The sequence below is a fragment of the Nestor notabilis genome, unplaced genomic scaffold (assembly GCF_000696875.1).
Source record: "Nestor notabilis isolate BGI_N333 unplaced genomic scaffold, ASM69687v1 Scaffold36573, whole genome shotgun sequence".
Classification (NCBI taxonomy): Eukaryota; Metazoa; Chordata; class Aves; order Psittaciformes; family Psittacidae; genus Nestor; species Nestor notabilis.
In genome coordinates, this window is record NW_009922090.1 from 1 (window position 1) to 14,923 (window position 14,923).

Here is a 14,923-nt window from a genome sequence, read left to right on the forward strand (position 1 = left end):
GGGCTTTAAGAGACACACCCGATACCAAGAGGCTTGAAAAAGATTTAATGAGCCAGTAACACTGAACAGCGAGGACTAATCTAAAAACTGTTCCCACATCCTACTTAAAATATTTACAATTTTGTTAACTGTATGTACATTGTAGTCTTTGTCCCTTATAGTCTATTTATAGATGAGTTCCTTAGGAATTATACCTGTTATATTTGGAAGAATGAACAGCACAGTATTATTGTAGTAGCGATTGCTGGAAAACACTATATATAGCAGGTGAGTTGCTAATAGCCGTTGGGCACTGGTAATCAAAGCCTGAGGCTATGCGTACACAACCCGACACAAGGCAAACAGCATGTTCAGTTAAGAAACGTCTCTGCCTTTGAACCTCTCTGATGCACAAGGCAGCAGGGTAAGTACACTACACTGTGCAGCTCACCCTGCTGAGGAAAAAAAACAACACAAAAACCCCCAAACCGCACACCTCTGTGCGGCAGTACAGGGAGCCTGTAATCACAGACACATTGACTTACATGGATCTGCACCTCCAAACATCCCATTCACCCAAAATTCTGCTGCTCCGTCGAATGTCTACAAACCCATATAAAGCAGGAATCCCGCTGTGAAGAGCAATTCATCAATAAAGCCTAATTTTACGACATCCCGAAATTACACAACAGAACAGCACCTCTTGGAAAAGTTTCATGGTTCAAGTAAGAGAGACAAAGCAATACAACAGATAAAACCAGATTGATAGCTTTAAGTCCAGTTAGCAGAATGAGATTCTTTCCAGGCACTGCTTTACTGGAGATACCTTCACTTCTGTTCTGAAGCAAAGCTCCTTACCTGTACCAAAGTGGGGCAGTATTACCTTTCATTGATACTTTACCCAGTTTCTGAACTCCCTTCTGCCAGTTTATTTCTCCTTTCTGGAAAGAAACCCAAGAAGTTCTCTGCAAAGCCAAAGAAATTCTGCCAAAGAAATTGCAGAGTCAGCCACCAGCTCAAAACAATTTAAGTACACTCAATAGGAAAGTCACAGACAAACAGATAAACCTGAGAATGCAAGTGAAAAATTACTGGGCGAGTAGTGTCAGACCAATCCAATACTTGCTCAATGGTTATACAGGATGAATAGAGAAAAAGCTAATTAATCTGATTTACGACAAAATGTTAAGCTTACAGATGATACCGTGTCTGCATAATTTTAGAAAAATCAATTTCATGGTTTATTTTACAATAATTGGATTAGTCTACAAGTTAAGGCAAACATACTAATGCATTTGCTTTTCTTTTTAAATCATAATTATAAAGGTTACACAAAGTTCTCCAAAATTTCTAAGAAATGTTCACAATTGAAAAAAAGATTAAGTTTCTTGATATCAGTACATGGAAAAAAAAAACCCAACAAACTAAGACAGTGTATACAATGCCATTATAGTAACAATATTCAAATATCTAATGGTAATATTTAGGCCATTTGAAAAATTTGCTTCAAATGGTTAACTTCAGAAAGTACTTACAAAGGTAAATAAGATTGGCAGCCGTATCATAGTATTCATAACATGAACATAATTATATTGGCTATTTTCACAAAAACAAGCATTTGGTTTCTGAACAATGAAAGCATATAATGATTAAATAAACATGAATATGTATGTATAACAAGTATGCTGTTGCTTCATATAGTCTGGAGCTACTTTCATGAGTTTGTTTAATTCTTCTGAAAGGAGGAGCTTGCTTATATGCACTTTGTCAAATGTTTCTCCAGGGAACTGTAAATGCCTATTTGAAGTCATGAAAACAAAATCCAGAGGAGGGCAGCCCTTGTCAGTGGGAGGACAGAGCGTAGCTTATGTGTCACCATTTAACACTGCCAGGCAGCTCTGCAGCAGCTGTAAGTTACCCTGTAAAAATAAAGGAAAATGTGACCACATTTCCCTACTTTTTTTACACTTGTGACGAAAAAGATGGGTTTTAAATAGCAACAACACTGCTAAAGGAGAACTGACAGGTATTAAGTTTATGTAGAAATATTTGTGCAGGTAACTTTTATCTTAAAGAGTTTCTGGAACAGAGCAGCACTGTGTCTTGGAATTAAATGTGTCTTGGAATTAAATGGAGCCACTTTGAGATTCAAAAACAAGCATTTCCATGTTTCTTCCTAAAGATCTAGTCCTGTCACCAAAACTAGTGACTGCAGAGCACTCTCTTAGCAATGAAGTTCAAAGTTACAAAGTCTTCATGTTTTACATACTATTGCCATTACTCTGTCACTTGAGTATTATTCCCAAAGCAGAAGTCTTCATATGTTATACTGAATTCACCAAGAAGCATTAACCAATTCACAGCACTCAGGATCTCCTCACTAGGGAAGCCATCTAAGCTCATAGCTATGTTCAAGGACAGGCCTTGTTTGAAAGATAGACTGATTTACATGCTCAGCCAGGTGATTTAGCCATCAAAGTTGAGCTTAGCCATTAGAGCCGGAGCTACATGTGATTATCAGAACCTTAACTACACTTTATCTCTAAGGCCAAGTTCTGTCCTTTTTTTCAAACACCTGTAGGTCAGTTTTTAATCTTGTTTAAAGCATTCTGACTCTACCATAAAAACATACAGGCTGACTTTCAGATTTCTGAATGAATTTACAGAACTGACACTTAAAAAGATACCCTCGTTGATCAAGCAAATGTGATTGACAAGTATGCCAGGATTTATTTTCCAGGAAAAACCACCAACCAACCACCCCCCCTCAACACAAAACCTAACCAACTGAAAAAAAACCCCAACCCTACCCCCAAAAAAAAACACCCCCTAAAAAAAAAAAAGCCCACAACCCTCCCAACCAGGTATTCACATTGTTTCATGCATTCATTTATGCTTAGATCACTTTATGAAATAGCTGTAGCACATTTGTTCCCAAATCTGAAATCTCTGTGTAAGCAACAGTGTTGGGTTGTTGACAGTGTGAAGAGTAATTCCTATCAGGTTCAGATAAAATGCAGGAACAAAACAGTCTGAATGAACAGTCCAGATACGGTAACAACCCAGTTACGCACAGAGGAGAAACGGTTTCCTTCTAAAAATGTTTTGGATCCGAAACTTCAAACAGACCGAAGTGTGTCATTAAACAGTATCAGTAGCTATGATTCACAAGGCCTTGATAAACAGTCTACGCAAGCACTAAAGAATTTGTAATTCTTACTTTTTCAGTTGAAAGCATTCCAAATGATTTGTGGTAGTGAAGGACACTTGTCCCTCAGCCCGAAAGGTAAGAAATAGTAATTCTATTCCCCATTAAGGTTCCCATAATCCAGATTAAGCAATTAACTAAATTAAAGGCTTCAAAGCAGAAGATTCCCAGTTGTGCCTACTGAATCCTTTTTAGTCTTATCCAGAAGATAGCAGTTTCAGCTATGGCTTCAACAGCTTCTGTGATATGAACAAGTTCAATGTACGTGAAATGCATGGGGACTCGGTGGCCCATCTTTGTTGTGTAGATGATTCATAAATCTAAGGCTTCCCTTACAGACGCCGATTATTGGCTGTAATGAATAAAAAGGAATACTTCAGTCTTCAGTCTTCAAATGGAAGGAATACTTTGGTCTGAAGTACACTTGTGGACTGCACGCAAGTTGCCTATAACAAAAGTGTGACAGTAATCTTTCGGCCATCTCTTTACAGCTCAGCAGCAGCAGGAAGTGCATTTGCAATTCACAGGCCACTATGTAGCACCCTAAAGAAAAGACGGTACCAAGACATCCTTTACATGTAAGTCATTTCCAGACTCAGCCAGCCAGTCTACTGAAATTTTCCAAACAGGCACATCATTCATTTTCATTAGATCAAATGTACCAAGTTCACAAGAACAACCTTATTTAAATTGAAATAAATCAAGCACAGTAGAGGCTGTGAGCCGTTACTCTTTCTGGCTGCAAAATCTGATATACTTGACTTCTATCACATAGTTCAAGAAAGTCCTATAAATTCAGACTCTTCTAGAAAAGTGTTTCTTGCCAACTTGTCTCCTATTCTCTAGATATTACAGTTGTTGGCAGAACCATTGTGACAGAAACATCCTTTTCCGGAAAGAAAGAATTACTGACAAAGCATTTAACCAAATCCCTTAGCATTGGATTTTGCTTACTCTATTCTTCTGTCAGTTCCAAACAGACATCTGTTGCTAGTGTAACACAACAAATTCTTTTTCCAAAAAAACCCACAGAGGCAAGAGCATACATACTAATATTTGTGGAAAGAGATGCTTAGAATTTTTTATTTGAGGGAAGTGGCTATTTTACTCCGTTACAATTCATATGTCAAAAGATTCTAAATGTATGGCCACAAATACTTTAAGCCTTAGCAGTTTCACCATCTATTAAACCTCCCTTCTTGAACATGAAGTCCAACACAGGAATTCCCCAAAATCCAACCACTTAAAATACTGAATAGGTTTAAATGCAGCTTTTGCACTAAACACCCAAACACTTAATCATGTCTTACATTAGCTACAGCTGCATGAAGCCATAAAGAAACACAGAGCTAGCAAAGCAGAAACTAAACACTACCTAGGGGGATAATCAGACAGAACAGCCATAGAAAAAGAAACATCAATCTGTTTAGTATAGGTCAGAGACCAAGCTGAACCTGAAGCTGCAGTTTGGTAGCTACTTTAAGTAAATCTAGGGTACACGCTGCTGCTAAGAAGGCAGCTGACTTTTAATCCTAGACCCTCTCAGCCAAAACTGTGTTCTGACACAAGGGATGCTGTGAAAACAAGACTGAAAGTAAAGCTCACAAAAACCCAGAGCAACTTTTAGCTCCATCTTACTACACAGCTGCACACATAATGGTTCCAGCATAAGTGAAAGGAACAGAGTCATGCATCATCATCATCCTTCCTGGCAGTAGTCTGCACTTGCATCAACTTAGAGCAATGTCAACCCACAGTCTGATTTTTAGCTTCTTTAGAAGGCTGGAGCCACCATCAGGAAAGGACAACAAGGTATTAGCAGATTAAAAGCAAATATTTTGTAAGGAAGTTGTATAAACATAACTGGGCAGAGAGAGTGTGCTATTTGTATATACAGTGTCCTTGATTTACTAACAGCTTGATTTCCCTATCACGCTCCAGTCTTCCAGAGCTACACAGCCAGATACAGCTCAGCAAATGCAAGCTGTGTCTCTGAAACTTCTGCCAATACTTTGGTCATTCTGACTTTTTCAGTGCAGCAATCTGTTTTGGGATTTGTGTTCTTTCTGCACAGAGCAAATAACTTTTAACAGTAAGTCATGAAGTAGCCGTCATTGTGAGTGAGTTCTTCCCCAAGAACAGCCTCTCCGGTGAGTTCCAGCACCCACTGCTGCATCAGATTTCACCTCCATGCTTTCTGTGTCAGGCAACTCCAAGCCCAGAAGCTAGACTGCTTCAAAGACAAATGGCTCTCCATGACATCCAGTCTGGAGGTACTTGTTCCATCAAAAAAACAACAACAAAACAACAACAGAAGACTTGCAGTGAAAACTTGCAGCAGTGTTATCTGGTGCACCCAGCCCCTGCTCACCAGTTATAATTTTTGCTGGAAAGAGCACTTAGACCTGTGTAACAGGTCATGCTGCAAAGCCTGGGGGTGCTGCGCTTCACATGCCATTGACAAGACAAGCACTTTCTAGTTTGGGGTTGCTAAAACTTCACCTGCCTCCAACAGCTGCAAAAGCATGAAGACAGGGACTGCCACAGCATCAGGCAGTCTTTTGTCCAGAAGCTTAAAAGCAAAGGGCTTTTGATCTGACTGCCTTAATTTGTTACCTACATGAAAAAGTAGCTTTCTTTTTGCTTCTACCAGCCCTCTATTGACTCTACTGCAAGAGGAATCGGGTGTCTACAAACACCCCAGCTTAGCCCAGCCAAAACCAGGGTCACTTAGCTTCTTTTCAGTAGGAACACTAGTCATGATTCGCACTGCAACAAAATGCCCTCTCTGGGACAAGGAGAAACTTTCATATTCCCCTAACATTGCTCTTCACACATCAGGGCACAATGCACTACCTCAAAATAAACCACAAGTCTTTTCATATCTTCTTTCTTCCTTTCATGGATCTACCTCAGGAAGTCTCCATCAAACCATTTTATCCTTCAGTAGTCTGTACTGACTAATAAAAACCTATCCATAAGACTGTGCTCAAATACACTGGTTATAGCATTAATAAGAAAATCTCCCATTATATAAAATTGAAAAATATGATCTATTGCACTTGTAAATTCTGTAATAATTCAACTCTGAATCTGTAGAAACAAAAGCACAGCAACCAAAGTGATCCATCTCTATTAGCCTGCCTTGAACAAATATGAAACACAGGCTTGGAAAAAACCAGAATTTTCAAACGTAGTGAGAAACAAAGTATCTTTTCATTCAACATTTGTTAACATTTCAGAAAGTGTCACTTTTAGTCTAAATGGCCTTTTATATTGTAAAGCTTTAAATATTCAAAACTGTCTAGTGAATCTTACAGTGCTCCACAACAAAGTAGGTGAAAAGAGTCAGTAAAAAGAAAAAGTTCACCTTCAAAACCAGGACTACAGTTCAAAGCTTCTATTACAGCCTTACATACTCCTTGTTAGTAAATTTACTAAGACAAAGTAAAGACTGAGACAGACTACCTAAAGAACTCCATCTAAAGCATGGACTGTGGTGACAAATGAACAGCTAAAAAAATTCAAGCTTTTCCAGGTAAACTAAGGACACCAGGAAGCATGTATCAACTAAGTTGAAAGCTACAAAAATTAAGCGTTTCCCTTCTGCCTTCTGCAGTTATTGGCTGTCAAAATTCAAGAGAACATTGCTACAAGATTTTGACTTGCACAGGAGGTTAATACAATGATTCTTTAAGGATAATTTAGAAGATACAGACATTTTTAAAGCGTTCTACTTCAGGGCACATGGGGACTTTGTCAAGGGTTAGTTACAAGAGATGATGAAGAATCAGTAACTGAATTAAGACAGAAGCGGTGTGGATTCATTCCCTTATTAAAGCATGATACAACAGATCAATAAAAACTGTTTCAAGTATGACTGTTAGTACTATGAATTTCACGAAAATACCTAACTGGTACATTCATGACCAGACATGGGGATTTCTGGAAGACTCAGGGCTGGATAAAGACAGCTGTTACACACAGAGAAGTAGGAAGGCTGAACAGTGCCAAGTATTGTGAGAAATTTTAAATCTTTAGGGGAAATATAGCAGAATTTCTGACACAGCACATTATTCCTTTCTCAGATGAACAGGGCTTAGAGTATTCCAGACCTTACTGATTACCAGCTAAATATCCCATCAAGCTGAACTTAGACTTACAAAGATCAAAGAAGTCCCCAAAACAACCCTTTTTATAGTGCATTAGTTTTACAAACAATGGGTTTGGCAGAATGAAGAATGATACCACCACCATTACTGAAAGGAGTGTGAAGCTATAACAAGTTAACTCAGCAACACTACAGACTCTTACCTAGTCCTTTCAACAGATACATTGTGAGTTAATTCAAAGCTTGGTAGTCAACACACTTTCAGATTGTGGTAAGAATGAGAAATGCTAAAGAACTTACTTTTAAAAGAAAGCTGCCTCCTGGTATAAGACTGTTAAAGTAACAGACTGTTGTACTTGTCCATGAAATCAGAGCAGTTAACTCAATTTAACCAAAACCAATAATTTCATATGGATTAAAAGAATCAAATATATTATGAAATTTAAGAACAGTACATACCCCTTGGGTTTTTTCCTGCAAAAATTTCTTTTACTGAAAAGGCATTCCCCTTTTGTTAACATTTCATAGCTTAAAGGCAAAAAGGTTCAAAAACCATAGAGTAACAGTGATCTGACTTCAGACATTCCTGTGTGATCTCATACTTAATAGTTTGCTTATCCTATACATCAAGTCCCCAACATCTGGATAACAGGAGAAACCACTTCCTATCTCACAGTAAAATGGGCAAGATGGGGTTTTAAAAATAGGCAAGTATTCAAACTTTGCCGCTATAAATATCAAACAGCTAGAGAAACATAAAACTGAAGCCAAAATTGTCTTCAAGGAGATGAGTTTTCCAAAGGCACCTCAAGCACACCAGTCCCTCAGAGATATTTCACTTATGTATTTCCCCACCGTCCCCCCTTATTCAATAGAGTTCACCTTTCTGAATTCTCCTTCCTGAAAGTTAAGTGTATATCAGGCAATAAATGTAACCATTTGGTTATTCAAGCATAGAATATTTAAAATCAATTTAAATACTGGCCAAAAAGGATCACAATTACCTTAGCATGCTTTAATTCCAGTTCTGCTAGTTCCACCAGATTTTTTCTGAATGCTGCAACTCTTCTTGTCTTAAAGTCTATCAGTTCTGTAGAAAATAAAAATGTATTCACCTACAGTATTAAGCTAGTGCCCTCAACTGTTGACAGACTTTTTTTGGGATGGATAGTTAAAGGGTGAGAGAAGGCAAAAGGGAAAAAACCCAAGCACATTCCAGGCTCAAAGATACTGCTATCCTGTCGGATGAAAGCAAACCATATTTGCAGTTCCTCATCTCTAGCTAATCTTTTGTGGACACAAAGCTCTTTTGAAAAAAGACTGCAATGTGGGTGCTTTTAAACATTTAATTCTCTTATTCCATGTGCACTGTTCTTTCAAGGCTGTATGTGAAAATCTTTAGGGAAGATACTAAGCTAAAATTAGCATGTATGCTTTATGCATATACTTTTGTGGCTAACAGGATCACTCATTCTCCACTGTCTCATTTAAAGGAATCATTAAATGGATTTACAGGGTCAAACAACTCTTAAATGATAAAAACAGGAGAGCATGATGTTTAAGCCTTGAACAAATCTGCCAAAAATAATGACTTAGATGACTACTAAGTCACAACAATTTCAGCCTAAAAAAAAACAAAGAATAACTTTTCAGGAAAAGGGCAACATGTAAATAAGGTTCCTTTTCTCTAGAGCTACTGTAAGTCTGCAACTTCAGTGAAATCTCATTTCATGTCTTTCCCTTTTCTAATGTAGTGTTATCTCCATGACAGACTGCTGCCTTCACAGTAGAATGCATAAAAGCAGAAGGGGAATTTCAACAATACATTAAAAGATTAGGTTTGCCATTATTGCTAGCAACTATGATTTTATATCCTATCCTATGCATATATATATTAAAAAAAAAAAAAAAGTGGTCAATAAATAATCTGCACGTAGACTTTACTCTGCCTAATGGAGCTATGAGGAGCCAAAGGAAAATATTCATTTCAGCTTCCCAAGATAAGTAAATAATGATTGAAAGATAATAGCTCTGCTTCGAACAGAACAAAAATTTATTCTCACTAACCATATTCTAAAATGTTAATTTTCAAGTAGTAACATACAATCAAAGACCACCCAAATACCTTGTTTTGCAGATTCAGAAATTTTCTCAAACTTCTGACAGCATATTTGCTGAGTAGTTTCAGCTTGCAGTACATCTTTATTTTTTGCTCTTGCTTTATCCAATGCCTTATTAGCATTTTCATAATCCACTAGTGACCTAGATCTTCTATATAAGAGATCCTATTTAAAAAAAAAGCACATAGAGGTTGCATAGAGTTTATAAGAATCTACCCAAGGATTTTAGTATATACTGAATATATATGTGTTTGTGTGTATACATATATAAATATCAGATTAATTTTAGTCTTTCTTGCTGTATTTCAGTTCCTACTGAATTATGTGCATTCACATTACTTCATCCTGCAAGGCACAACAATGTCCTTACTGGATCAGACATGCAACATCAGTATTATTCGGTCTGCACCTTGTCTGACAGAGACTAGCAACAGATGTCTTAGATGATACTCCAAAAAGCCTAAGAAAGGGCAATCACAAGAAATTTCACAGCTTCTTAGATTAGAAACCAACTACATTTAGATTATGTCTTTGAAATATACACAGGGCCCAAGAAATAGCAGTAGGAATTTTTGTGCAACAGTTACTGCTCTGATCTTCTAACTACACACATTTTCTGTCAAATGCTTCCTCATTCTGTCATGTTACTTAATAACCTTACGTCAAATAACATTAAGAATAAAATTTTCTGTAGGTATAGAATATTAAATTTGGCCCACGTTTTTTTGTATCAGCACTTGCAGATCATCTGGAGCATGCAATTTTAATATGAAAAAAAAAAATTGCTTACAGTCTACAAGCAGCAAATACAGTGCAAACCCATGAAAAATTCACCAACAGCTCTTCCACTCGTTTTAATCATACTGCACAATTTGACCTTGATAAGTGGATCACACAGTTCCAAACAGTCAGTCCCACAGTGAGCAAATGAATTGTTACTCCTTACATACAATGCAGATCCAGATTTTACACTTGAGGGATACATTGCAGGCTAGAGGTGGCAGCATTTTAACCTATCTCCTGTGTATTTCTCAAGAAAATACACAGTAAGTACCTTATCTCTAACCCCCCCCCTTTTTTTTTTAAAAAATAAATACTATTGCACTGAACAAAAGCCCATAAATTCACCTTAGCAGCTTGAGATTCCCTTAGGTAGTATTTCAAAAGATCAGAAAGTTTAAGGTCTTCATCAGCAGATACCCGGGCCTCTATTTTCTGGAAAAACAATAAGTAAAAGCATCAATTTAAAAACATCCAGACTTTGGGTATTCACTTGTATGATGTAAATAAAACATAAAGTATACAACAGTACATGACAGATGGTCTTTTTCAAACACCAACATGATGTATTTGTGCCAGAATACTTAAAAGATGCATCTTGAGAGGCAGTATTAGGATTTTGTATTAAAATGTAAGCAATAATCAACCATACGAGCAGTAATTAACAACTAGCTTTCTATTTTAACCAGTGCTTTCTCCCAAATTTCAATTGTATGTATCAAATACTAGAAAGACAGCAGAGAAACAAAAACTTACCTAGTATAAAAAGAGTTGCACAAGAAGTTGTGCCATTTTCAAGATCAACAGAAAACAAAGTTTTAAGGCACCTTTGCAGACTAGTTGTGTAACTGTGCGTATTAAGTTTATTGGTCTCTTGGACCATTTATTTGCTTGTACTTGAAACACAGTTCTGTGAATTTAGAAACTGAGTCTGCAAACACATTTTTTAAGTCTTAATTTAAAAAAAAAATCAAAAAGGCAACATTTTAGGTCAACGCAAGTAATTCCGTTAACTTCATTTTCTTTAAAGTATGTATTTATGCAAGTACAACTGTCTGTGTTTAGAAAACACGCACATTTTTCATTTGAAATTTTCCTGATACATGGCATGCATCTTCTGCTCTACCAAGCCAAACAAATAAGGCAAAATAAATATTTGAAAAATCTAGTTAGGAGCATCAGCAACAGTATTCCTGAGTGAAATAATTGCAGAAACAGGTCTTGGCTCCAGAAAAAAAGCAGCAAGACCACCATTTTTTTGATTAAGGATTACATTCCTGGTATTTTTATTTCCATAGCAAGTTCTGTCATAACCCAGTAACAAGTATTGAAACCAGTAAAAAGTACTGAAGCATTTTAAAGGAACAGCAGCTTTACTGGTATATTACATAGAAGATAGGAAGACTGCTTAGAGATGTGTAGTAGTCTGAAGACTCCTAAGGATCAATCATCTTACAAAATAGATGACTGAAATCTTACACGTTTTCACTCGCTACCATACGCTGCTTAAATGCTTCAGATAGAATCATCCATAAAACATCTACATATTAATGCCTAGTTTACACATGATGTCCTGTCACTTGCAGGATGTACACAAAGAATGTATCTTAAAAAGTTTCATAGTACATACCCTTGTTTTGTCAAATAACTCTGATACCTTCAGAAAAAACCTGCACAAAGGAAACAGCTTATATTACAACATTAATTTGAACAGTCTAATTACTTGCTAGACTCAAAACATAATCTGTGTCTGGCAATAAAGTCTGTAAAGGCACTGCTTAGAATTGTAATTCACAGAACTCGGAGAACATAACAGTTTCAAATAGTAGTAATTCAAACATCTGAGAATCGTACAACTTAAGAAAAGATAAGGGACAAAAAGCATAAGGGATGGATGGTTTTTACTAAAGAATAATTGCACAGCTCCTCAGGGATTCTTTATGCTTTTGTAAATGAAACCCCTACCACCACCACACTGATTAACAGTCCTATGCTATTATCAAGCATCCTTCACTTAGATTTGAATGTACTTTTCTGCACACAGTAAACATGACGCATACCCAACCTGGAATTCAGGAAGGCTGAGCAGCAATGTGGCACATCGGTATCACAGGAGACAACACAAGGATTCAGTGTAACAGCAGACTCAATTACAGTCAAATCATACTGTTTCGATATAAGTCAGACACAATTCCTAACAGACTCCATCAAATTTCAATACTATCATCAAAGTAATTGGTATGTAAGCTATCACCAGATCTGGAACTGTATCACTGTAATTCAGGTAAATTACTGAAAATAAGTTATCTTTCATACCAATCTCCTATCTGTCATCACACTGATTCTACTAAGAGTACACGTTTCCAAGCATCAGGATCTTTCAGCTAGTTAACTAAGTTTTACTTTCGGATGCATCAAAGTTCATATTCAAGTAAATCACTGAAAGATAAAAGGACAAACATATGTACTTAGAGACCCTCTTCTATTTTCAGAGTTTTAGGGATTTCTGTAGATTCCTTTCTTTTCTGAAAGGCAGTAAAAATGCCAGAACAGCAAAACTACTTTTCAAGATGTTAGTGCAGGGAACACCCACAAAAATCTGTGTACTCAGCCCAAGACCTGTTATTGCTCCACATGTCAGAGCACTTAAAACACTTAGGAAAAAAAATCCAGTGAGAGTTTTCAGTTTTTTTTCTTATTCTATGAGGACTTTTCCATCTCATCTGTGTTGTTTTCTACAAAATGCAAAAACCAGCATTTTTTTCACCCCAAATAGTAAAGCAAAAGTATTTAAAGCAGCCTATTACAGAAAATAAATACTACAGAAGAAAATCTCTTCATGTGATACAACCATAATAAATTCTGGTTTTCTCATAACAAAAGAACTACTGATCCCAGCAGGTCACCACTAAGTCTGCTACTTAGCAAATTCCCCCGTAAGTTATTAACAATATCTTACTTGCATATATCTGTGGAGTCCTGCGTTCCTAATGCATATAATGAAGAACCAATTCTATTATAGTCATCCGCCACATCTAGAAAAACAAACAAGCACTTGTTTTACTATTTCATTCCTCCTCTGTCTGAAAATTTTAAAGTTGCTCTCTTTCTTCAGGCGTAGGTGTTTTTCTAAAAGGAACATGCTATAACATGAGCAGAAGTAAAATTCCAATCACGTCATTTATTATGAAGAATAACTTCACACAAACATGGCGCTCCTATCAAATTGTGAAGTCTGTAATTTATTTAGAAATATTTAATACAATTAGCACCTGCTGGGCAAATTTATGTGCAACTTTGTTAGGTTTTATTTTGGTGGAAGATGTACAAGCTCAATTGCTGAAGTCTAAATTTAAATCTGAATCTGAAGTCTAAAGCTATTTGAAAAAAATCATCACCATCCAGCAATAATGAAGAGCAAGTCTGTGTGCTTGGGAGCAGTAAATTGAATACGGTCTCCCAGCTACCCAAATCAGTGCTATATGCACAACACTTTTTCTAGTGCGTGCCTCATTTCCAGGAAGCCCTTACCTCATGAAAAAGTGATCACTGTTTGAAGTAACATTAGTGTTAAAGCATTTTAAACAATGAAATTAGAAGCAGGGTTCATAAAGAAGGATGCATAATTTGACTAGTGAGGTATTACTATATAGCAATCATAAACATCACATCTTTGCACAGATGGCTTTTTTGAAAAGCTTTTAGTATAAACTCAATGGATGATGAAAATGCTAACAGACCCAAGCAATGAACAGGAAAATATATTTGCTTGTTGTTTTTTAAGGTTATATGCCTTCAAGCAGAACTAATTTATTTTTTTTCTTAAATAACACAATCTTGTTTTAACAGATTGAGTGGGTCTCCTGCCTCCCAATTCATTACTCCATAGATCCCAAGGGAATCAGTGAAGTTGGTTACAGTGAAGAATGGTATTAGGAAGCCATTAATTTCCTCTTCTATTCCTCCCATTTAAATGTAAAAATAGATTTTCTGCTGGAAACAGGAAGCTAGTATTTGCAAGCCCTCCAGCTCTCTGTCAATCATAAGTTATCCATACTTACATGGGGTTTTTTCCTACAGCTTTACTACAGGTTGCCCATTTCCAAAACAGGTTTCCCTGTCATTGCTCTACTCCTCTGGCCAGACTTTCTAAAGGCGCCCTTTCTCTCAATTTGCAGTTTGATGGAAGTTATCAATAAACATCCTAGGTGATATGAGTATGAAAACCTGTGCAGCTTTGTCATGAGTTTGATCAATCCTTTCCTATCACAACCTCTACAACCTAATTTCTAACCATTTTCTTGGTTCTACAACCAACATGAAATGCTCTCTCACTACCTAAAGTCTGGCACCTACCTACCATGAATGAAGTTCAGTTTTCATTTCAAGAAAGCCAACAATACACCAGAAGCCAGTTTGGGGGGCAACTGAATGAAGACACAGGGTCCCTTAGTAATTCATTAAGCCATAACTGACTCTCCCCATCTCCTAACATAAACACTAAAGCTACAGAAGACTCATTCTTCATACAACAGCATGAGAAGCATCTGAAGAGCTCCATAAATTCTTGGTTTAATGTCTCATTCAATATCCATTTAGAGTCCTTACCAATGAAGATTCATAAAAGGTCCGTGGCCTGGTTTCGTGTGAACTGGATTACCATAGATAGCAAAGACGGAATCTATGAATCAGACAAGGAACTGCTGAGGAAACTTAGAGGGGAAA

The 14,923-nt window shown here is 36.8% G+C and overlaps 1 protein-coding gene across 1 annotated transcript; it reads right to left on the reverse strand.

Moving 5' to 3' along the window:
• Positions 1-1,139: 1,139 nt before the first annotated feature.
• On the reverse strand, positions 1,140-13,233 carry SNX6 (sorting nexin 6; the record flags this gene model as incomplete). The annotated part of the gene is made up of 6 exons (XM_010011441.1): positions 1,140-1,898; positions 8,303-8,388; positions 9,424-9,583; positions 10,547-10,633; positions 11,829-11,868; positions 13,158-13,233. Coding segments are annotated over 6 exons (503 nt in total), but the record flags the coding sequence as incomplete, so codon positions are not given.
• Between the last annotated feature and the right edge of the window lie 1,690 nt (positions 13,234-14,923).